The sequence below is a fragment of the Oculina patagonica genome, chromosome 8 (assembly GCF_052425735.1).
Source record: "Oculina patagonica isolate OP01 chromosome 8, crgOcupat, whole genome shotgun sequence".
In the NCBI taxonomy this organism is placed as follows: domain Eukaryota; kingdom Metazoa; phylum Cnidaria; class Anthozoa; order Scleractinia; family Oculinidae; genus Oculina; species Oculina patagonica.
In genome coordinates, this window is record NC_135765.1 from 27879606 (window position 1) to 27905195 (window position 25590).

The window sequence follows — 25590 nt, forward strand, 5'->3', positions numbered from 1 at the left end:
GCCCTTTCAGTCTCCATTTCTGCTTCTATTAGCTCCTTCTTCCTTCGAATTTCTTGCATTTCCTGTTCAAACTGCTGTCTAATCCCTAACTGTCGGAGATTCAATTGCGCCAGGGCCAATTTCTCCTTTTTTCTAGACACTGTAGACAATCTTGAACTCGACGTGGAAACCCCACTTCGTCTGCTCCTTTGCGTTCCGCGAGAAAACTCACTATAGTTATCTCCTCGTTCGGGTTCTCTGTCCTTGTACCATAATCGCACGGTGAAGTCGAGATTGAGCTTTCGTTGCAGCTGTTCATCGTATGTTTTCTGTGTCTGTTCCAAAACAAGGGTGTCCATAAAAGGATCCAATAATTTCAGATAACTTTCGTGAGCGTCCACGAATTTACGCCAAGATTCATCAAATCTCGCACATTTCTTCGACACATCTTCACGACTTGCATCGCTTTCGGTAAGGTGAACAATTTCATTATAAACCTTCGTCAAATTTCCAATATGGGCGGCGCGTGATTTTTGAAGAGCGAGTTTCTTTTCGTTTAAGACGCCTTCCCTGTCTTGCATAACACTAGCTTGTCTATCCCTTGTGCTTCTCCTTTCTTCCATTCCAATTTCGTCGCTCGTACCATTAGCTGCGGTATCGAAGAATCCATTCGCTTCCAGTGGCGATTCAGGTTGTTCGTCTGACATATTCCGTAAACACAACAAATCGTTTCGCCGTTCGCATTCCACACAATCCACCAAATTTCCAATTCCGATAATTTCCAAGGCGAAGTAGTCGAAAACTGTTACACAGCCCAAGTGCTATGTAGTGATTCAAAGTCAAATTTAACGTCAAAAACTCAGAACTTTTAATACATGATACGATCCAGGTTTCAAGATTACACTCTAACAATCCAGGTTCAGTTCAGGCATACCAACTATAGTTCAGGTTTTCTACAAATACAAATATGAACTAGTAAACATAGGAAACGAATCGAAGTACATGTAGATACATTTTGCAAATAATATGACTCTTACCGACTGTTTCGTTAGGTCCAAAATGTTCAACAAGGTAAAGAAATAAAAACAACATGGCGAATCCAAGCGAGAACAACGCACATGGTTGGTCACGTGATGCAAATTCGTGACGTAATATAGGTCCGCACAACATGCACGCAATGGTAGCTACATAACTCGTCCTCTGGTGGTCGCTTGTGGCCTGGGAAAGGTTGTTGTGTGTGGAGACGAGATACATATTTGCAGCTGAGCCTAATGACTGAGGGCCCACGGTGTTTAAAATGCCAGGGTAGGGGATGCCTACAAGATCACGTGACAACAACGCAGTGTCCTCCTGGTGATAAATGCTTTGCCATTACGTTGAACAAACAGTACAGTGCTGCAGCAACAAACTCAAGGTGGGTAGTAGGATCTTGTGATAACGAAGCCTCTAGCAAATACTTCAAATTTCCTTTGCGTTTCTAAATTTAATTTCAATTTTAAACGGCGTTTTCATACTGGGATTGATAGAAGGGCAGGGGGGGGGGCAGCAGGAAAGGGGATTGGGGGAGTGTCTATTCAGCACAATTTTTTCCGGTGTTATCCGAGCAACACTGCTTTGTCAAAAGACGGATTAAGGAATGCGATTATAGTAAAGTTAAACGTCCTTTGAGGCTGGCTCTTAAACTCCTGCCCGCTTTATTTTATCTAACCTTTATTAACATGTTTTTCTTTTTTTTTTTTTCAGCATCCTACCAATCATGCTTGGTTGCTCCAGTGATGACGGACTGCGAGGTTACTCGTGCAAGGATGGATGTCGACGAGAGGTGGAACTCGTGGGGTCTGGGAAGAGACGTGTTTGCGTCCGCTGTTGCACTGGGAACGAGTGTAACAAAATAGGAGGAGCCAAAGATAATGAGACTGAAACCGCTGTCATCGGAGCTGGCGCCCGCGATACTGTTGAATTAGAAACTAGTGGAGTGTCTGAGGTCACAAGCGATAAACGATTTGTAATGATCTCCTTATTCTGGACCCTTTGGCTATTAAGAAGAAGGGTGGACTTGTAATCTTAGCTTAGCTTATACTTCTCTTTTGCGCATGTAAACTCTGGAAACTTTCAGAGACATTTGTTATATATTGGCACACTAGGATATACAGCTATTTTAGTTAACGTTGTCCGGATTAAAGCTAAAAGACAAGACTGAAAGGCAGTATGGGTAGAAGAAGAGAGCAACTGCGCGTGCTGAATACAAAAATATATCGTGACATGACAAACGCGAAATTGCATGTTTTCTATTTATTCAGACATGTGAAACAAGGTGCTTTTAGTCACACTGAATTTTAGAAGAGTTTTTCAAAGTCAGAGCTAAGCAACAGTGAAAGTAAAGCTACAGAAAGGCCTCCTGATAAGAAAAACAAACTCTTGAATTCTCCACGTGCGAAATACAAATTTGTGCATTTAATGAAACTTATATGCAAATTTGTAGTGAATACCCAGAACACCATACGGTATTGCCTTTTAGCTTTAAGCTTTGACCCGACAACGTTTATTGAAATAGCTGTATATCTACAATTGTAAAATATAATGTAAAATTTGAACTCAATATTTAAGCCTGTAAATAATTGTATTACGAAGAGTCTTACGTCAAGTTGCCTCAATAGCCCTTCAGAGCCGTTTTGATATTTTGACTTCTGGCGGAAGTACAGTGGACTTTCGGTATAAGTCCGATGTTAACAACCTAAGAAGAGGATTGAGGTAAATGATCTATTCTTATAGTGACTCCACGATTCAATCGCGATTTTAAGAGATCAGTGACTGTAAATAAAAGGGATTTAAATATTTATTAATTTGTCATACATGTTTTATTTAAATTGTGATATACATTTACCTATTCAGTACATATTATGTTAACACAATGTAGAGAGCTTGTTATTTAAATAGTTGCAATTTTTAAAATAAAATCAATTATCAGAACACTGCATTTTATTCTACTTATATTTCAGTCTTGTCATATTTATAAAGACGGACGTTAAGAATGGAATTTATGTGGTTCAGACAGCTTTAGGAAGGGCTCTTTCAACTTTCTTTTGAACCAAGTTATTTTCCGTTTTGTGTTGTTCGGTGGACCATAGGGTACCTCGTCGCCATAACGAGCGACCTGTCGTGTTTTGCCTTTCATCTGCCGTGCCATACAAGGGCTTTTGGTTCCAGTACTTCGGGCTTGAAGTGGGCCTGGGTCCTAGTAATCCACTGTACTACTTCTTACAGGGCTCGTTTGTTTCAAATATGTCAAATTAAAAGTCAAATTAAGTTTACACTACCAAGCAGCAAAAAGCTTGGGACCCGAGATACACTAGCCCTATAGAGATCCACATTTGGGACTCTTATCAAAGTGTTCCAGTAGTTAGTGGAACGCTCTCTTTTGCCCCCTTGATAGTCGTCGCATCTCATTTTCCATTGACCCAAGTCAGAGCGAATTCGCCGAGCAATAATCGGAAGTTTATATTTATCGGTCGTTGTTCTGATGTCTCTCGGCAAACTGGCGAGCGTCATCATACTCCTCTATGGTTTTCTTTCTCTTTTCTTGCTCTGCTGTCAACTGTTGTTTGTTGGGAAGTCCGTTAGCCTTTCGTTTCTTTGACTGCGACCTACGGAAGGCTATCATCCCCGCTAAAGACCTCCCTCCTCTAGAAGCGGACCTCTCGCACCGTACGCAGTTCACCTCATGGGGATCGCCATAATTACCCGTCAGCGGGTAATTATGGTTAAGAGATTGCTTGAATATTCTGCTTTTTGTTTATTTGAAAATTACTCCCTCATCTTCCAGTTCTTATACATTGAGCACCTGCTTTTACTTTCAGTCGCAAAGCCAAAAACAAAGCTTTCACATCTGGCCAATCACAGCAACGGAAATAATGCAATGAACCAATCAAAACTCCAAACAAAAACACGCGAATGGTGCTAAGCGTGGGAAAATATGAAAACGCGCGAAAGTAAGCGCGGGAAAAAGGTAGAAAGGCGAAAAAACATGCATAAGCCACCCCAAAACTAGTATGTGCTTTTTCTCTAGATTGGTTAAAAAAAACAATGTGTTTGCTCTAATTTGTGAGTTGAATTTGTACAAATTTTCGTTAATTGAGTCACTCGCACAAGCGAACGCAAATTTGCAAAAATACAGTTTAGCTCTATCCATTTGACGTTATCACTTGGGAAGATATGCGTATCGTTAGCTGTTGAAGTATTTCCTTGCATCCCCTCCCTGAACAACGCAAATTTGACGTTTAGTTCCAGTGACAGGATTCTTGCTCACCTTGGTAAGGTTTTACCATTATTACCGCGGCCTTATTTGGTCTTGGAGTCGGAGCCCTGGGCGCGAATGATCCCATACGGAACACTTGTTGGACACGCGACTGGCGTCCACCAATCACGTGAGGTAAAGTAGAGCTGCCCGCCTGAGGTTCCTCGCCTGGTGTCAATGCTAAGGAATTCAAGAGACCTTCATCTGGCTCAGGAGTAACAAGTCCTTTGCGTTAAAAATAAAAAATTAAAAGTTTTTAAACCGAGAGGTATGTCAAGTATTTTTTAAACGAGCTTTGGTACGCTATCGTAGTCGAACAAAACTGTTGCAGTTGACTTTGGTAAAATGACTGTTGCTGAAAAGTTACAAAATGGAAAAACAGTTAACCATCAATAATGAAATATTTCCTGGAATTCAGTACAGTAAACTAAATTGTTGAGCTCATAACCTTTTCAGATTTTCCGCTACCTTTAATTAACCATTTCACAACCACCAATGTTGTTTATAAGTCTTTCGAGAAGCATATCACGTATGCTTCTGCTGGTCTTTCCTTAGCGGAATTTTTAGAAAAGTTTTTCAGTGAATGTTTCAGTTAAGACTAAAGGGGAGAGGTCCAAGAATGAATGTCTTTTGTTATGGTGGTTCTCATTCTGCTGAACAGTAGATTTCGGTTTAGGGAAGGTTTTCGTGTTTCGGTAAACTAGTTTAAGGTTGGCTGAGGAATAGAGTTCCCTTAGGATTAAGTTTGCTTTTCCAGTGTTGCCCTTTACTTTCTCGCACCCCCCACCCCATTATCGTCCCCAAATTGGCCGTGCAAGAACTAAAATTTGATTAATCAAAGCGTTCCTTTTCAATCATTCTTGGATCCAATTTAAGCGCTTTTGAATAATAAATGTACCTGGATGCCGTTTGCTGGATGGGGACGTTTCCTGTTTATCTCCTGGCATTCTTTCACCGACAACTGTTTCGCTTTTTGATGAAGACAGCGTTTGCACTGATCCTAGAGAAATCGTTGCTAATGACGAACGATTTGAGATTTCTGTTGAGAGATTTTCCAGTGAGGAGCGAGCCAGTTTTAACTGTACCTGCACCGGGCGATGAAAGCTAACATTTCCTGCGGAAAGCGACGCATTTGAACTTTTCGATGTATTGGGCAAATAGTCCAGTGGATAAGTGTCATTTTAGGGACTAATCGTGCACTTTATGATAAAAGCATAAAACTTGGCACACTTATATTATAAGTCATGAGGAATATTTTAAAGATTATAGGCAATCTGGATATGATCGTTTCCGGGGGGGAAGGGGTATTTTTCAAAATGGCCGCCAGCCAGAATCTTTATTATGAGAGCAATATATTGCCAAATTACTTATTGAAAGGTTTAATTAATATTTTTAAGGTTGATCATTTTTTAAAGAAAGTCAAGAATTTAGAAAATTGTACAAAAATTGAAATTTTGAAATGTTTTTGGAGAATTGTTGTCATTTTGGACTTTATGCAAATTAGATTTTTTAAAAGAATTCATTCACACTGATTTTATAATAGTATCTTGTTCCCTTTTTTGCCTTTCTTGATAAAGCATTTAAACTGGTTTTTAATTCCTTCATATATACAAGCCGCTTACACTGATAGAGTTCATCAGCTTGGACGGGACTCCTCAGTAGATCATTCTACTAGACTGAAAAAAAAATCCACAAATTTGTCTCAATTTGAAGGATAAAATGAAGGTATATATTTGCTGTATGTGGCCAATGAAAACATCGGAAAATCTCAATCGTTGCTTATGCTTTTTACAATTATCATGTGTGGGAGTAACATTAACGACAAAGCTACTTGTCACAACTTGCTATGTATCTTCATTCGCAATTCATAATGTATAACAGTTGTGAGCGCTGGCGTCAACAACTCTCTTCACACCAGACATTTCGAACAATGGGAGATGCCACTGCCATTATTTCTAGGTGCATTAGTACACTCAAGAACAAGATCAAAAGATCTAGTGGATACACTTTACAGGCTGGGATTATCTGTTTCATATGATCGTGTCCTGGGATTGTCTGCAGACCTTGGTAACTATGCCATTAGCCACTTCGAGACAGTTGGAACAGTTTGCCCGTCTACACTAAGCATTGGCCATGGTGTGTTCACGACATCAGCAGTCGAAAAAATTGACCATGATCCGACAGCAACTAGTGCACATGGATCCTTCCATGGGACAGGCATAACACTGTTTCAGTATCCCGACACTAAAAAGCCTGGCACAGAGCAATCATGCGTTTCTATCTCCAGGTCTGGCAAGACCGTACAGCTACACACTTGTACTGTTTGCCACTGTCACAAAGAACAAGCCTCCTGTTCCAGAAGTTTGTGGAGTGAAACAGTCCAGCTGCAGTCTAATGAATAACGATTACTGTAACAGAAGGCAATGACAGGTCCGATCTCCTCAGCAAGATTATCGATGGTAATTATGACAGTCCCAGTGATAAGGAACTGGATGTATCTTGGGCTGCATTCTAAGAAGACAACAACCAGCAGATACTCCAGGTCATGGCCCTGAAGCAGTCAGTGCCCTTAAAGCTTCTTCCTCTTTTCCCGAATGACTCGAAGTCAATGGCGATGACTCCTCATTCCATGAATGTGGTGAAAGAGGCTGTGGCTGTTCTTAATCCTTGGAAAACTCCTATGATCACATTTGATCAACCTTTATACTGTTCACGATTACAAAGCAAATCCAGTAGATGTGGTCAGAAACATATGGGAAGAGTCATTTGTAGAAACGCTGAGTGGCCAACACAACAAGATGGCATTGTTAAAAGCACTTGGAGATTTTTCTGATGGCAGTAACTGGATGTCAGCACTAGTACAAGCTGAAATAGCGACAGTAGGAACTTCGAATTCTTTCCTGAAAGCGGTGCATGTCAAGGAAACCGCCCTTGCACACCAGATAATAGCTTGCGCTCTGTATAGGCTTCAACAGGCATCGTACTTTGAGTGGCCAGAATGTAGCGGTACATCGTTTGAAGAATGGTGTGAACAAAGAGCCCTTCAAAGTCCACAGTTCAATTTCTGGCAGCTTAATGTGCTGAGTATCGTGTTGGTCGTACTGGCAACTTTCTTTTGATTTTTGAGGCTTTAACAAGACTTCAGTGGCTGTAAAATTTTCTTGACCACTGAATGATAGTGCCATTCACCTGCGTGACATGGTTATGCTTCTCGATAAACACAAGCACCACAGAATACTGAAAGCATTTTGGAAAGCGAAGTTCATCGTTAACAGCGACCCTTCTCTAGGATAGCTTTAGATGAAGGCCATGAACAGAACTATGCCTTCGTGAAAACAAATGGAAAAGTGGGGCTTACTGCATCGGCACTACTGAGATGGATCGGGTGTCTGGAACAGAGATAGCCAGGATTATTGGCCAATAAACAATGGATAATAAGGACGATCTTTTAGTTCTTGGTACTCAGAAGGTAATGAATGCAGCAGTCATCGATTCTGTCCGTCATTTGAACGATCTTAGCGAACACCAGTGCAACGAGCTCTTTAACAGCAGAAAAGTAGAACGCACAACTCGACTCAGTAATAGGATAGAATAATTTGAGTTTTCTAAAGCAAAAATCCTTACACAGCAGTCGTAGCTACTGACCATGAGACGGGACCAGCATTTGTTTTCAACATAACGTATCGCCAGTCAAGTGCGTGACGCTGACCTTGAAGTGTTTTTTTAACATGAAAGCCAGTCGTCACCTCCCACAATGAGTGGATGTGCTAAACGCTGTAGAAGACGGTGAAGATGTGTAAAAGAAAATCTGCCCTGAATATTCTAATGCAACCGTGGTGACTGTCAGCGCCACGAATGTCAGGGACACTTGTTGGTTGAAATCATTGTATCGCTGAGCTTACTTTAGAACAGTCATAAAGCAAATCTCGGGGTTTATTTGATATGAGTGTAATGAAATCATAAATTTGCATATTGTGTAATTTTAGCCTAGAAATGACCACTCAAAGTCTGTAAGACACTTTAAAAGAAATTTTGATGCCATATTTCTTATCTTTGGTGTTAGATCAATAAGTATATATCATGAAAACGACAATTTGACGTTGTACCAAGTCGCTTTGTTCCATGTTGTCGTAACAAAAGATCTGGCTGGCGGCCATTTTGAAAAAGTCCCCCCCCCCCCTGAGAAAGGCCAGATCCGGGATGCCTACAATCTTTGAAATGTTCCCCATGATTTATAGTATTAGTGTGCTAAGTTTCATGCTTTTATCATAAAGTGCACAATACTTTCACTTATCCGCCGGACTAAAAGTACTTAATGGAACAACCTTAGTGTCAGAACTTCCACAGCCAAAGCAACACAAATTTTGTCCCATCGTTAAATAGACTGCAAGTAGAAACTGTGCGTTCTGAAGTTTGCAACAAATGTGACGCAATAATTTGCTTTTTACGCGCATTTTTTACGAAGTAGCGCGCGCAAGCTAGCCTTAACTCAATCAGTTTAAAAAGGTAGGTGTTTGATTCATTGTAACTCCCTTGGGTTCTCCTTTTCTAAAAATGCTGTCAAAAGCTTATATGTAGTGGAAGACAAGGTTACGAACTTTTTGGTGACTAAATTTAATATGGTAATGAATAACGAGAACAGAAGGGACAATAATATATAATTGGACTTCCAATAAATAAGGAAATATAAAGATTTACAAAACTGGATTATAATTTTCCTATTAATTAATCGATGGACCCCAGCATTTCCAAAGGTGGCCTGAAGATTTCCTTTAAAGATGACTCGGAAAATTTTCGAAAGATATCCGACAGAAAGTTAGCAATTATCAGATTTCCGTAAATTTTTCCGAATATTGCCGAGGATTGCCCAACATTCACAAGAGAAATAATTATTTATTATGCACTTTAGGCTTGGCCCAATACCGTAAAATTCTGGTAATAAGGCCCCCCGGTTATAGGCCCATCTAAAATACATCTGATTATAAGCCCCCCCCCCCCCCCCCCGATATAAGCCCCCTTTTGCAGGAAGACATTACTGAAAAGGGCGAAATATTGCTTTATTATGCGTTTTTAACTTAAAAAGGTATTTCGATCGACACTCGCGTGGCTCGTTTCGAAAAGTTTTTTTATTCCGCTTATAAGCCCTCCCAGATATAAGCCCCTCCACTTATTAGTTATAAGCACACCAAAAACCCCTTACGAAGTTGTATAAGCCCAGGGCTTATAACCGCAATTTTACGATATGCTCCTAAAAGTGCCCTAAAAGTGCCCGGCATATTATGCTGCAAGCACCGTTCCCAATTATGTCGAATTATGCCAAAGTTCCCAAATTATGCTCCTAAATTCTAAAATTATGCCCACAAAATGATAATGTTTCTTTTTATATAAGAGGGAAAAGATAATTCAGAAGTAAATAGTTACGGACGAGCTGCCCACGCGTACGGAAAGCGAAAGAGGTCTAGTAACTAGGCAAGTGAGTTAGTCAAAATACTTTCAGTATTGGTACAACTTGCAATTACTTGAGGTTCTAAAAAGCAGTTATGAATTGTCATTGGCCTGAATGCTTCCGAAAAATTGCGAAAATCTTCTAATTGAAATTTATGCTCGTTTGCTCCAATTATACCAAAGGTCATGCTTGCACAATGTGTTTCTAAAAGACACCACGAAATCCTGCTAAAACAAACAAACTGCAGACTAAATAGCTTGGTATTAGGTAAGCTTGCGTGATGAGCCCAAAGGGCATCTGCGTGTGAGGCTAGGAATCTTTACATTACTCACATTGCGTCTGGTTTTCTTTTTGAAACAAAAACCTAAACAGTTCTGTCTTGTGAAACAAGAGTTTCCATTTAAAGTTGCATATAGTGTGAATTTCATGTTTACAAAGAGAATACATAGATTTTGGTCACAACAAATATTTTTCATTTCTGTGGCGCAGTGTGATCGGTTAGTAGACAAGCTTACATCTGGAGGTTACTCGTGCGAGCGCTCAATTCTACAAATGCAATTTCTAAGGACAGAATTAAGGTTTTATAAGCGATCATTTTCAGTCTCTATTCTGATTATAGCGAAATAACAATCTATTAGCTTGGGCTGCCTTGTGATTTGTGTTTTCATGTGGCCAAATTCTTCTAACAGTGAGTCGCAAATCACTGGCAGGTTGTCAAATCTAACTGACTTGATAATTGGAAAACAGTAATATAAGGAAAAAAGCCACGTAACCCTCAAATCTGCTGCTCTATTTATATCGTCTTAATTCCTGATCCTTTGACAGATGCATATGAAATGCCTACCTGTAAATCATCACCTCAACAAGGATAAGTCAGATCAGTGGCAGGCTATGGGCTGATAAAATTTGGAATGGACTGGACTTTGGTAATAAGGAATGGACGTCATTAGAGCATATGAATTTGAAAGCAAGGACCTGAACTTAATATATTTACTTGTAATGACAAAATTAAAGTTACATTGTTGACAGCAGTTGAGTACTTACTTTTCATAGAGTAATAGACCGGGAAGAGTAGTTTATTAAACGGCCGAACATGCAACGCAAACCTAGCCCTTTTCGTGAAAAGCAAGAAGTTGTAATTGAACAGCTGCAATTCAGTCAATCGGTGCAGTAATCCCCACTCCCCCCCTATTATGTATGTATATAGGGATAGTACAGACAACTTGTTCTTGATACGATCGACCAGGTCAGATGTGCTGTGAGATCTGAACTGCTCCGATTCTGGATTTCGAGCCAAAAGAATCGCCGCATCCACATATTTGCTTTCGTTTTGTTTTACTTCATAAATATTCGCTAAATTTAATAGTTTAATAATGAATAGTATTCATTATTATAATCTACTTGAAAATGAAACTATTAAAAAAAGCGATAATTAAAGAGACGGGAGGCACGGTGGCCTTATGGTAAGCTCGCCGGACTCCGGATCAAGTAGTGCAGGTTCGAACCCTGGCCTGGGTTACTGTGTTGTGTTCTTGGGCAAGACACTTTACTCTCATAGTGCCTCTCTCCACTCAGGTGTATAAATGGGTACCGGCGATACAATGCTGGAGGTATCCTGCGATGGACTAGCATCAGGATTGCATTCAGGGGAAGTAGAAATATTACTACAGAAATCGGGATAAGTTCCAGCAGCATCAGATATTGAAAAGATAATTTGTACGTGGAATTTTCCTTCCAGCAAAGTCCAATCCAGGTTAACCTCCGATCAGGCGTCGAAAAAGCAGAACGCCTGATCGCAGGTTAAATCCAGGTCAAGTGGGAAGAGTCCTGTCAGATTCTTGTCATACCTGATTCCTGGAATGTTTTATCATTGCTTGCGACGGCACGCGAACACAAGATCATTTGTATTGAACACGAAATCGTTTTCGAGTTCGTTTTTTCACTTGTCGATTATGTCTTCGATTGTAACAGCTGTGTTTAAAGCTACAATTGGCTTGCTTGTGAATAAAGGCAGAGATAAGGTAGCGGAGAAGCTGAAAGATGGCGACGTAACAGATCAAAAATTTCGTGGTTTGATCATCCGCGAAATCGACGATATCAAGTCCAAGTTGGATGGATTATCAAGAAAAGATTTGCTAGCAAGTATCAGCTTCTTTGAGGAAGGAATTGAGTTTCTGTACGAAGTGTTTGATAAAGCAAGGTCCAGAAATGAGTACAGCGCGGTAACTACACAAGCAGCTTGTGCTGAAGCATTTTCTCTCGCGGAAGGAATGAGAACCTTGGAGCTTACCAACCTGGACGAATCAGCTACGAGGGCGCTTTTCAACGCAAAAAAGAGATTCAAAGAAGCTCGTAGAGAAGCCACAAGGGCTTTTAAAAATGAATCTTTAGAAACGTCTGACCGCATTCTTGCACTGCAATATCGAGTGATGGCGACAATACTAGAGACAGTTGACAATCCCGCGGACGCTTTAGCACCATGCAGAGTGTGCATTAAAGAACTAAACTCTTTGTCAACAGTTCAGAATAGCTTTGCTGTTCAGCTCAAGAAAGGAATCCAGGCAGTAAGGGGTCTTTTTGGCAAAGAAGAACGCGGCAAAATTATTGCCAGTGTCTGTCACGTAAATCGTGTCATCTACGATGTCACGCAAACAGTCGGTAAAGACGTATGTCTCTGGACCTGGCCTGCCGTTGATATCGGAGATCGAGAAGTCCGAGAAGACAAAGTTGATCCATTGCGTGACGAAAGAGTAACTGAAGTTCTGCGTAAACAGGGCATGGAGGACTGTTGTGTAACATGGTCATTTGGTCAGGAGGGTGAAGAGGAGCAAAAGCTGAAGGATCCGTGTGGTATCGCTACAAACTCCAGCGGACAATTCATTGTAGGAGGCTATGGGGATAGTAACGTAAAGGTGTTTGACAGCAATGGCACATTTATCAGTCTTTTTAGTCTCCCTACTGCTGTCGTCGATACAAAGGTAGATGTTGATGATGTAGCCGCAGACGTAAATGACAACATTTATGTTTTAGTCAGGTTGAAAAAACCTGGAGATTCGATATTTGAAGGACAGCCCAATGTTTACAAATTTAACAACACTGCTGACCTACCTCATATGTTTCCCGTGAGGGGAGGGTACGCGGTCAGTCTGACAGTCACCGACAGTGGCAAAGTACTGGTACTGAACAAGGCTAGTGATGTGGTTGATGTGTACGAGACTGATGGACAGTTTGTTTGCGAGTTTGGAAAAGGCATTTTGACGTATACGCGGGATATCACTGCTGCTAATGATGGCCGTGTTATGGTAGTGGACAAAGATTGTTGTGTTCACATATTCAGTGAACACGGCGACCATCTTAACAAGTTTAAACTCAAAGGATGTTATTCAACTCGAAGAATTGCATTTCACCCGGCAAGTCAACATGTCGTCGTCGCTGGTACAGATCAAGAAAAAAAAGACCTTCTGAAAATTAACGTGGAAATATACACCAAAGATGGTGAGTTTACACGAAGCACTCAAATCTTTGAAAAAGGAATTCATCTCTTTTTTTTGGGTGGGATGACAGTCACTACTGAGGGACGCATTGCTGTAGCTTTTAGATATGCAGGATATGCAAAAGTTCTCGTTATTTGAAAAATATTATGCCAGGGGTCCACAACTAATATTTTGGCCCGCCTTGTTTGTGTGAGACGACAAGTAAACGCAAAAACAAAAGCCAAAAAGGATGCTCTCGTATTAATCCATGTATGAAATTCTGACCTGTGACCTGCAGTGCACACCCTCCCATCCTAAATAATCAATAGCTTATCAAAGAATGCAAAATCATTTATTTATAAGCTAACGCTGTTTAAAAATTCTGAGAATTTCCAGATTTTCTTGTTTCCGCTGTCAGTGCACTCTTGGTTGCAATAGCGGTAGCAATTTGTATCAAAATGCATTGGATGTGGGGAAATTTGTAGCCTGCATAACAAGCGTTCCCCCATATACGAATGAAGAGCTTTCCAGATTTTGGGCGAGGTCAAAATATACGAGGAGGGGCATTATCCTCACTTATTCTTTATGCTCTCTTGTCAATTTTCACGCGGTCAAAATGTGCGAACGCTTGCTTCTTGACAGGCTAGAACATTTCGTGAGCTAACCTCTAAGAATTGAAATTAGAGCGGTTTTTAAATGAGTGTCGTAATAGACTAATACCAAAACCAAAGTAATTACTCTGGCCAATCACTAAAGGACACTGCCAATCCAGTGGCCCAATCAAAACTCGAAAGCAACTACATGTAATTGACGCTAAGCGCGGGAAAACGTGTGTGAGCGCGTCACGAATGGTTTTGATTTTAATTCTGATTGGATGATGAAGTAGCGCTAAACTTTGTAATGCAAAATTAAAGCATAAGCAAATTACTTTCGACACTCAAGTGCAACTGCTCTCTAATTAATTCCTGTGATGGTAGGGGATGAGTCTATTGCTTTCAAGTCGTAATGGTGACTGGCCCATCACTTCTAGCTACAAGTAAAACCAAGGCTTTGCCAGGAACATGCCGTTTCATCATGATCTATTGTATTTAGGTAGTTGTCCTAGTTTTTTATCTACATATACCTATTTTCGGCTTTTCTTTTTCTTTTATTGTTTACTTTGCACTGAATGATTCCGATCTATTTGACCTGGCCAAAGCATAGACTCTTATACAAATGCGTCATTAGAAATGGGACTTTTTATAACACTTTTGTAAAGACATTGGGCTTATCTTTCCTTTCAACCCATTGACACCTGATGTTTTAGGAGAAACGCATTTATATCAATGCTTATATCTTATATTGTTATAATCATTAATAGTTTTACTTCTCAGAGGTTCTCACAGAATACCACTTTTGTTATGTGAGCCGCTTGTATAAAAGTTATAATTATTATTACATAAAACTTTTTATGTCCTCAGTAATCGTCAGCAGATTAGCTAAATGCGTAGAATCTCTGACTATAACACAGGGCACAGAGGAGTCAAGTTTGTCCGCAGTTCAAAATCTCTACCGTGCAAAACGACCTTCAAAAGCCTTTCAAAGCGATCGTGTAAGCCGTACGTGATACAGCGCCGTCTTGCGATACTTGTTTACAGATGGTCTGGTCTGGTGATATCGTATTTGTACCCTCATGTGACATCCGCAGACAGCAATGTTTGTGGGCGTTACCAGAAAGACCAGCAGTAATCGTCGTCCTTCGGGCGACGATTTTTTCGCCCCAGGCGACCATTGTCAGAATACGATATCACCAGGCGATCTGCAAACAAGTATCGCATGACGGCGTTTGTATCACGTACGCTTACACGATCGCTTTGAAGGTCGTTTTGCACGGTAGAGATTTTGAATTGCGGACAAACTTGACTCCTCTGTGCCCTGTGACTATAAGAAAATGGTCAGTCATGCTAACATGTCATTTGGATATATTATATTTGATGGTGCACTAATAACACCACTACTAGCCTATGAACAGGCACCTAGTAGGGTATATAGTGGTCGATGATTGCAGTCTATTTTAAATTTAAATAAACTAGTAGAAATCGCCAGCAGATTATTATATTAGATAAGTGCATTCAACTGTCTGAGTGACTGGTAGAAAATGGAAGCATCCTTGTAGCGTGACACAGTTTTTCTATTACAATTTAATTACATTTTCAAAAGAGTTTCAGTTATATTTGACGGTGTGCTACAAGCACTACCGTATGCATTAAGTTTTCACTAAATTTGTCAGCACAATGATTTCGCTGTTCAGCAACCTCTCAGTAAACGCACAAATAAAATCACTTTCTGCCAATTCTGAAGGGACCTCTGAAGGGGAATGCACAGCTTTTGTCGACGACTTGTAAAATGTATTGCTTGACGTAACAAAGCTAACTTGGTTGCCATCCGTATGTTAACTAGGTAAAGTGAAGCATAAACAATAAGAAATAAAGTTACTGCTGATTTAATAACCTGTTTATGATGGCCTGTGAATTGATCGGGCTATGATGGGGGGGGGGGGGGGAGGGGGGCATTTTAGGCATAAAACGTTACGTCACTGAACGATACGACGCTTCCAAGATCGATCCCAAGAGTGACATACAAATACTGCCACTCGGGTCCCGGATGAAGTGGTATAAGAAAAATGGTAAGTGTATATGAAAAATAAAGGGGGACTCTAAATAGTGGTCGTTGGTCGCATTTACGAGATGGTCGTAAAAATGAGGTTTTGATCACTCACTTGAAGCTTGGCCCATTGAATTGTTCTTCTAAAAGCACCGTTCCCGGGAAAATTGTGTAGAATTATGCCAAAAATTGGCCAAAGGTCACAAATTATGTTCCTATACCAAAAGTTATTCCTGTATGTGTTTCTAGAAGACACAACAATCCTGCTAAAACAAACAAACAAACTATAGACAATTGAAATAGTTTCGTATTAAAAGGTCGACAGTATATCCTCCTGCTCAGGTAAGCTTGCGTGATGAGCCCAAAGGGCATCTGCGTGAGAGGCTGGGTATGTTTACATTACTCACATTACGTCTGGTTTTCTTTTTGAAACAAAAACTTAAATAGTTCTGTCTTGTGAAACACAAAGTTTCCATATAAAGTTACATAGTGTGAATTCCATGTTTACAAAGAAGATAAATAGATTTTACTATGGTCACAACAAATATTCTTAATTTCTGTATAAAAAAACGTAGCGCAATGATCGGTTGGAAAACAAGCTTACTCGCGAAGGCGCTCAATTCTACAATTTGTAAGGATAGAAGGATTTCTAAGAGATCATTTGCAGCCTCTGTTCTGATTATATCAAAAGCTGCCTATCGACGAGTCAAAATAACAATCTATCGGCTTGGGTTGTCTGGAGATTTGTGTTATCCAGTGGTCAAATCCTCAAACAGTGAGTCATAAAAAGAGCCCTTGAAATCACTGACAGGCTGTCAAATTAACTGACTTGATAATTGACAAAACACGAGTGGCATGAAAACAAGCACGTAACCCTAAAATCTGCGGCTCTATTTATATCGTCTAATGCCCACCTGTAAATCATCACCTCGACAAAGATCAGTCAGATAAGTAGGCTTTTGTACAATATGCTAGCATTTTTTCGAGCATTTTAGTGAGGTAAAAGCATTGAGCATTATTTGAGCATTTTAGTGGAATTTTCCCGGAAAATTGATTTTTTTTGTGAGAAAATAAAAAAAGAAATTAATTTTTTAAGAGAAAATGAAGACTAAAACTCAAAACCGTCAACAAGAAATAAGTTTCTGGAGAGAATCATCTACTTTCTGTACTTGGCCTCGTAGATGATTTCGAGGATTATGTTTTTTGGCTGTTTTTATGAACTTGTATACGTTGTTGTTATTACTTGCAACACTTGTATGTTTTTGAAGTGTTGACAATTGGCACCATGTGAAAAACTCTAAAATTAATATATAAAAAAACCGTTTGTATAATTAGCATTATCCGAGCATTTTAGTGACTTTTTGGGGGGAGACCGAGCATTTTAGTGGGAAAAATGGAGCATTAAGGTGGAGCATTTTAGTGGGAAAACAAAAGCATAATGTACAAAAGCCTACAGATCAGTGGCTGAAGATGGACTGACAAAGTCGGAATGGACTGGACTTCGACGAAATTATGAATATATGAAAACCATATATTTGAACTGCGAATGAAGAACATACCTCGTTAATAAGGAATGGATATAACAGCTCATGGACGAAATTATACAAGGGCTTAAACTTATTATATTTTAATACTCATTGTGGCAAAATTTAAATAACAGTTGAGTACTACCGTCGCCTAGTGTTGAAATAAACTTTTTTCTTTATGTACCTCACGTTAATTTTTAATTTCGAAATATTACTCCCTCTTCCGCGTCAATTTTCTTTTTGGGAAGTAATGTCTATTTTTAATTCGCGTTAATTTAAGTCGCGTTAAGCGTTTATTTCTATAACGTATACGTATTGATTGAGTAATCTAGACCGTGAAGAGTAATTTACAACGCAAACCTAGCCCTTTTCGTCATGAACAAGAAATTGTAATTCGACAGCTGCAATTGGTCAATCGATTAAGTAATTCGCCACCGCCCCCCCCCCCCCCCCTCCACCATTACATAAAAAAGAAATATAGGGAACGGACAGACAACTTCTTCTTTATACGATCGACCAGGTCAGATCTGAACTGCTCCGGTTTTGGATTTTGAGCCAAAAAGAATCGCTGCATCTACATACTTGTTTAATTCGTTTTGTTTCACTTCATAAATATTCGCTAAATTTAATACTTAAATGGTATTTACGAGGAAAATACTTGAAAATAAAAATATTTAAAATCGCGTTAATTGAAAAGACGGGAGGCACGGTGGCTTATACTGGATAGCGCGCGGGACTCGAGCCCTGGTCGGGGTTTATAATAATAACAAACAACTGCAAGCAAGGCTGATCATACTACGTGAAAAATAGGCTTTGCGAGACAACACCACGACTGGAACCGATACAGCAAGATTGCAACCGCGGACAGCTGTTTCGTTCTTATTGCTGATCAGATCTCTCAGTAGATCCTACGAATAGCAGCATTATCGTTTGCGGTCCCTTGCAGTTTTAGTCTTACTTTTATAATAATACCTTGTTGTGTTCTTAGGCAAAACACTTTACTCTCATGGTGCCTCTCTCCACCCAGGTGTATAAATAGGTACCGGCGATATAATGCTGGGTGCAGTGGTGGTGGTGGTGGTGGTGGGAGGGGGGGGGGGCGTGGTGGTATCCTGCGATGCACTAGCATCCCATTCAGGGGGAGTAGAAATATTGAAAAGATAATTTGTAGGATTTCCCTTCCAGCGAAGTCCAATCCAGGTTAACCTGCGATCAGGCGTCGAAAACAAAGAACGCCTAATCGCAGGTTAAATCCAGGTCAAGATTCCTGTCAGATTCCTGTCATGCCTGATTCCTGGAATGTTTTCTCATAACATGCGACGGCACGCCATCACAAGATCATTTGTATTGAACACGCAAACGTTTTTGAGTTCGTTTTTCACTTGACGATTATGTCTTCGATTGTAACAGCCGTGTTTAAAGCCACGATCGGCTTGCTTGTGAATAAAGGCAGAGATAAGGCAGCGGAGAAGCTGAAAGATGGCGACGTAACAGATCAAAAATTTCGTGGTTTGATCGTCCGCGAAATCGACGATATCAAGTCCAAGTTGGATGGATTATCAAGAAAAGATTTGCTAGCAAGTATCAGCTTCTTCGAGGAAGGAATTGAGTTTCTGTACGAAATGTTTGCTAAGGCAAGATCCAGAAGCGAGTACAGCGCGGTAACTACACAAGCAGCTTGTGCTGAAGCATTTTCTCTTGCGGAAGGAATGAGAACCTTGGAGCTTACCAACCTGGATGAATCCGCTACGAGGGCGCTTTCCAACGCAAAAGAGAGGTTCAAAGATGCTCGCAGAGAAGCCACAAGGGCTTTTAAAAATGAAGCTCTAGAAATATCTGACCGCATTCTAGCACTGCAATATAGAGTGATGGCGACAATACTAGAGACAGTAGACAATCCCGCCGACGCAGTAGCACCATGTAGAGTGTGCATTAAAGAACTTAACTCTTTGTCAGCAGTTCAGAATAGCTTTAATGTTCAGCTCAAGAAAGGCATTCAGGCAGTAAGGGGTCTGTTTGGCAAAGATGAACGCGGCAAAATTATTGCCAGTGTCTGTCATGTGCATCGTGTCATCTACGATGTCACGCAAACAGTCGGAAAAGACGTATATCTTTGGAACTGGCCTGCTATCGAAATCGGGGATAACAAAGTTGATCCATTGCGTGACGAAAGAGTTACTGAAGTTCTTCGTAGACAGGGCATGGGGCACTGTTCTGTAACATGGTCATTTGTTCGACTAGATCTGGATGAGTGGGAACATATACTGATGGAACCGCGGGGTATTGCTACAAACTCCAGCGGAAATTTCTTCGTAGGCGACTATGTACGTCATAACGTCGTGAAGGTGTTTGATAGTACAGGGGCATTTATACGTCGTTTCAGTCTCCCTGCTGATGACGTAAATGCAAAGGTAGATGTTGATGATGTAGCCACAGACGTAAATGACAACATCTATGTTTTGCTCAGAATGAAAAAACCTGGAGATGGGAGAGCTGAACCCACAGTACAGCCCACAGTTTATAAATTTAACAACACCGCTGACCTGCTTCAAAAGTTTCCTGTGAGGGGGACTGTGAGGAAAGGGTACGACTGCCCTGGCAGACTGACAGTCACTGACAGTCGCAAAGTACTAGTATCGAGTAGTGATGGAACTAGTGATGTGGTTGATGTGTACGAGGCTGATGGACAGTTTGTTCGCGAGTTTGGAAAAGGCATTTTGCAGTATACGTATGATATCACTGCTGCTAATGATGGCCGTGTTATGGTAGTGGACAGAGATAGCTGTGTTCACATATTCAGTGAACACGGTGACCCGGGGGGGGGGTACTCCCTATAATGGCCTATACGGGGAGGCTCCGCCCGAAAGGGGTACCTTTTTCAGGCTTCAGGTATATAAAAGGGTAGGGATTTCACGAGTTTAAGTATATGAAAGGGTATGGAAATCTGTCATTTGGCTATTTAAAAGGGCCTTTAATTAAAATATTTCGAACAGACGCAATTTATGGCTGTATTATTTTAATTTATTAAGCGCTACATAAAAATGACAAGAAAACGTCCCATTTTAAGTCCACGCCATGTCTCTTAGGTATATGAAAGGGGTACCTTTTTTCAGTTAAAGGTATACGAAAGGGGTACAATTTCTGTCAAAAATGGTATATAAAAGGGTAAGGGGTTAGAACTTGGGGCGGAGCCTCCCCGTATAAAACTTTTTTGAGTATCCCCCCGGGCACGGTGACCATCTTAACAAGTTTAAACTCAAAGGATGTTATTCACATTCAAGAATTGCATTTCACCGGGCAAGTGAACATGTCGTCGTCGCTAGTAAAGAAAGAAGGAAAGACCTTCTGCATGTAGAAATATACACCAAAGATGGCGAGTTTACACGCAGCACTCAAATCTACGAAAAACAAACTGGAATCTACGTCATTGGTGGAATAACAGTGACCTCTGAGGGACGTATTGCTGTAGCTTATGGATTGTCGCAGGGAAAGGTTTACGTCATTTAGCAATTATTCTCCGAAGGCGAATTGATTATTGTTGAATAATCACCGACACGAACTGTTTTAGTATAATTTATAGAAGTAAATATCAAGAATTGCAGAGTGGAATACACGAAAATAACAGACAAAAGTGCTCGCTTGCAAACGTGTAAAGCCATAAGCAATAAAACGGGAAAAACAGACACTACATACGGTAAAGAAAGATCTGTAGTACCTTTGCTTAATCGTTGGTGACTTCTGAACACTTTTCTCTGAAGACGACTTCCGCTCAGGTTGTCGAAACGTCAGTCACCAACAACAGTTCTTTTCAGATCTACTCTCAACCGGACGATCACACTATACGACCTATTGATATTGACAAAGCATAGAGTAAATAACGATTGAAGCTTTGTATAACTTCTTGTAGTTTCCTACAAATGGCAGTAGATATATTATAACAAATTAAAGCTTTAACTAAGTTTTCAAAAGTCTTTGATGGCGTAATATATAGATTGTTTATTTGTTAATAGTTGTAATTAAGTTTTTTTTTATTAATGTATATAAAATATTTCCTATTTTATATATATTAATTACGTTTTTAGTTAGGCAGGTTAGGTGTCCACAATTAGTAGAGGGGACTTCTCCCCTCAGCTACTACAGTTTGACACGATAATAAAGTTGTTATTAAGTATTTTTGAAGAGAAAAAGAACTCCGCAAATGGCTACGATAGCGAGCTTTTTAATTTTGAAAACTTTATTCCTTTTTTATTCTTGATTAACTTGGAAACGCTCTTATTTTTCTTAAATTTCGTAAACAGCTTGTCAGTCTACTATACTGTAACATATCAAAAATTAATTCCAAGAGTCTATCAATATTTCGAGGAAAACAGGCTTTTTTCCTTAAAGGTGGAAATTGACGCGAGTTTTTTACGCGCGTTGACGTGCGTGAAAAAATTTAGAGACAACGTATGAACGAATTGCGTAAACGTGTACGCAAGTAGTTCAGAAACTGTCTCTATTTTTTACGCACGTAAACGCGCGTAAGAAATTACGCGTCAGTGGAAATCCACCTTTATATAAGGACAAATGGGGGGAGGGGGTATAAAAAATTTCCTCTGCAAATTTTTTTTTCGAAATTCCACCTATGTTTTGTTATACATATCGTGTTTGCAAACAATTTATTGTGTCTTTCTAGGCCCTGCAAACTTTTTTTTTTCAATTTATTTTATACCCCTTCCTCCAAAAAATAATGTTCCGTCCCTTAAGCGGCCTTCACACGACACACTAATGGCCAACTTATGTTGGCAAACTCAAGTTGGTGTGTGTGAACTACGCAACAACGGCAAACAAGTTGGCTACAAAAAGAACTTGTCTGTATTCTTGCCAACTTGTTTGCCAATTCAGTTCAGTGTTGTCTCGTTCACACGGCCAACAATCTGGGGGGTCCTTCTTAACTACCAATTTTGTTGCTAAGAAAGATTTCTGACCGTCAAACTTTAGAAACCGAACTTCCTATGGATGAGATTTTCGTACAACTTAGTTCTATTGAAGAGTGCTTCAAAAGTTTTAAAACACGGCCATATTTGACAAGTCACGTGACCAGAATAGAAAAAACCCTTAAACTGAAAGGGCATTTAGATATAGGAATTAAATCAGTGTCAACAGATAAAGAAAGTCCATGTGCTTAATGCTTCGTATGGTTTTTAGGAAATTCGCATTATTATTAATTTAAGTTATGGCGTAATAAAGACTCGTATCATTGGACTTTCTTCAGTAGCGTTCCTTACTTACATGTAAATGCTAATTTCATACGAAGGATTATTAAAAAAGATATGTTATCTCTAATTCTTTGAAAAAAATCGGAACTTTATATTTCTCTCAAAAATGTTAGGGATTTCAAATTCTAGCGCGCGGTTTGGGACTGGCACTAGTTAAGCACGTGCAATATCAATTTTTTCAATACAGTTGTCCTCCCCACCAAAAATTCACAGTTTAGCATTGCCGTACGCTTCAAAATAACTTGCCACCCAAAACGATCTTGAGAAATTCCTTAGGAACTGCTCTAGATCTGTAGTTAAGAAGGACCCCCCTTCATTTTGTCGACAACTTGTGTTCCGAAACAGAATTCACATGCCACGCGCGCTTTATTCGTTTCCCTCTTGAACCGGTGACCTCCGGATTACGCGATGTTTCCTCTTGTCAATGTTTTGTGTTTGAGATCTCCTTATTTCTAAATCCATTCAGAAATAGCATTTGCCAGCGAACTTTGTTATAGTCATGAAAAATTGTTAAAAAACTTCGCTTTGTTTTTATTTCAAGTACCGTATTTACTCGAATAAGCGCCGCCCCCGAATAAGCGCCGCCCTCGAACAAGCGCCGCATTTGGGACAAAAAAGTTAATAAGCGCCGCCCCCGAATAAGCGCCGCAGTCGCGATGCCGCGCTTATTTAAAAAATTCCGTTTAACTAAAAACAGCACTACAAAGCCGCTCTTAAATAAACATTTCTTTCCAACAAAAGCGATGTTTGCAGTTCAAAGTTTAAACGGAGGCAAGCGTGGCCGAGTAGGCCTTTCTCGATTATGCTAGTAAAACTGGCATTTAATGCTACGAGAAATTCTCGCATAAAGCCAAAAAAATGCTAAAATAATGCCTGATTTCCTTAAAAAATGCCACTTGAATTCCAAAAAATGCTTTGTTTTATTTCATACAAAACGTACAAACTCTCACATTATATGCTCATATCAACAACAGGTGATACTTAATAATTGTTTGTTTATAAAAAAAATATAAAAAAAATTATTAATTTTTTTAAAAAAATAAAAAAATAAAAAAACACACACACAAGTAACACAACGCACAAACAGTCGAAACAGACAGAAAACAATCAAATTATGTAATCAAAATTGTGAAACTTTAGGATTAATTATCCTTCTGAGTTCTGAGTGCTGAAAATCTGGATCACAGTCATGAAAAGTGACAGAAAATGCTAGCAATTCTTTTTTGAAGAAAAAACGAAAAAAATGCTCGTTTCCCCAAAAAATGCCGAAAAAAATGCTAGCATAATCGAGAAAGGCCTATGGCCGAGTGGTTTAGGGCGCTGGTGTTGTAATCCGGAGGTCACCGGTTCGAGGCCTGCCCTTGCCACTAGCTGGATTTGTTTCTCGGTTGTCCCGACTTCAAATCCTCGACCACGCTTTATATATAGCCAACTGGTCTGCCTCCTGCCAGTTGGGATTTTTAACCCTGTTATGTTCATTTATAAATTCTTTGTTTCCTCTTTTTCAGTGGCATGCCTGTAAACTAGCTATCTCGTTGAGATATGAAGCTAAGTGCATGACCACTATAAACAAATATTTTTATTTTTTATTTTTTAAAGTGATTGTTTTACCACTCGCCCATTAGTTTTTCTATCCAACATTTTTACAATACGTAGTTCTGTAAATGTTGTGAAGGCCCTGAACTTTGCTAGGACAGGTAGCACCACTTCTCACTTCAGCAAAAGATGAATACTGACAAACAAAAGATGCAATTTTCAATTACTGTAAAATATTGAATTTCTTTGCGGGGTCCAAATTTTAAATAAGCGCCGCCCTCAAATAAGCGCCGCCCTCGAGGTGCAAAAAATTTAATAAGCGCCGCGACGCTTATTCGAGTAAATACGGTATGTTATGTACATGTTTTGATTGATTCTATTCCCCCCCTGAATGTTAGTCCATCGCAGGGTATCCTCTCCAGCATTATGTCGCCGGTACCTATTTATAGGCTGGGTGAAGAGAGGCCCTATGAGAGCAAGGTGTCTTACCCAAGAACACAACACAGTGACCCCTGCCTGGCCTCGAACCCGAACCACTTGATCGGGAGTCCGGCGCACTAACCATTGGGCCACCGCGCCTCTGTACAGTAATACGTTTAGGTAGAAAGCGATTTTTCGCTGACTTATTGCATGCCTATAAAGATCTATAAAACTTCCTAACGGTATAACGAAACAAGTTCTACTCTTCTCCCTCCGTTAGGTCTCGTGCGTTTTGACCACGGACCCGGAAAACCAGGTTTTGTTTTAGGAGAACACAAAACCACTTGAATATGAGTAACTTAGCCAGTACTCTTGAAGCATAATTATTTTGGCCTCGCTCGAAAACAGCTCAGGCAAGACGTAAAGTAAACGGTTAAAATTACCCGAACGTTTTTGAAAAGCATCTTTTACCGTTGTTTTTTGTCACTTTCATGGGTAAAGAGATAGCTGCTCCCTTTTTTCGTATCGTTGGAGAGAAGAAATATTTGCTTATTTAGGTTTTTCGCCCGCTCGACCGACCGTGAGAAAGGAAGAGCTATATATCTCACAGTCTGGTTCGCCCTCACACGGGTAACCTGGCAACCTAGGCAACCTCTTCCCAGAGCGCCTTTCCCTTCAGAACGCTCTGAAGGGAAAAGCGCCCTGGAGGGAGGGCATGATCTCAGGTTATCATATGGGTATAGCGACCCATTCGCTTTGGTATTTTTGATATACAGTCAACTCTCTGTTAACGGACACCTCTATAAGACGGACATCTGGTTATGGTCCCTGCCGTTTTTCAGTCATTTTACTGTAACAAAACTCTCTGTAAGACGAACACCTCTCTAACACGGACAACGGACACTTTGAAACCGCCAACGGACACGCACAAAAAGTTATTTTCTTAGTGAATAATACTTCAAAACTTGGTATCGACATATAGCATATTAAGTCAGCGCCTTTAGAATACCACTTA

At 40.1% G+C, this 25590-nt stretch overlaps 3 protein-coding genes and 1 long non-coding RNA gene across 4 annotated transcripts; 3 read left to right on the plus strand and 1 right to left on the minus strand.

The window, feature by feature from the left end:
- Positions 1 to 1229: 1229 nt before the first annotated feature.
- LOC144663781 (uncharacterized) lies at positions 1230 to 2120 on the plus strand. Its single transcript, XM_078524848.1, has 2 exons — positions 1230 to 1393; positions 1723 to 2120. Exons 1-2 carry the CDS (start codon positions 1251 to 1253, stop codon positions 2039 to 2041), a joined length of 462 nt encoding a protein of 153 aa, XP_078380974.1. The 5' UTR covers positions 1230 to 1250; the 3' UTR covers positions 2042 to 2120.
- A 1641-nt stretch (positions 2121 to 3761) lies between these two features.
- LOC144663786 (uncharacterized) lies at positions 3762 to 5425 on the minus strand. The gene is made up of 2 exons (XR_013572662.1): positions 5172 to 5425; positions 3762 to 4498 (listed from the first exon to the last, which is right to left on the minus strand). It is a non-coding gene; the product is annotated as an uncharacterized LOC144663786 (long non-coding RNA).
- A 5746-nt stretch (positions 5426 to 11171) lies between these two features.
- LOC144663708 (uncharacterized) lies at positions 11172 to 13489 on the plus strand. The gene has a single exon (XM_078524746.1). It carries the CDS (start codon positions 11579 to 11581, stop codon positions 13349 to 13351), a length of 1773 nt encoding a protein of 590 aa, XP_078380872.1. The 5' UTR covers positions 11172 to 11578; the 3' UTR covers positions 13352 to 13489.
- A 5138-nt stretch (positions 13490 to 18627) lies between these two features.
- Positions 18628 to 21588, plus strand: LOC144663794 (uncharacterized). Its single transcript, XM_078524862.1, has 2 exons — positions 18628 to 20164; positions 20589 to 21588. The coding sequence occupies exons 1-2, from the start codon at positions 18753 to 18755 to the stop codon at positions 20866 to 20868; spliced, it is 1692 nt and encodes a 563-aa protein (XP_078380988.1). The 5' UTR covers positions 18628 to 18752; the 3' UTR covers positions 20869 to 21588.
- The last annotated feature ends 4002 nt before the right edge of the window (positions 21589 to 25590 follow it).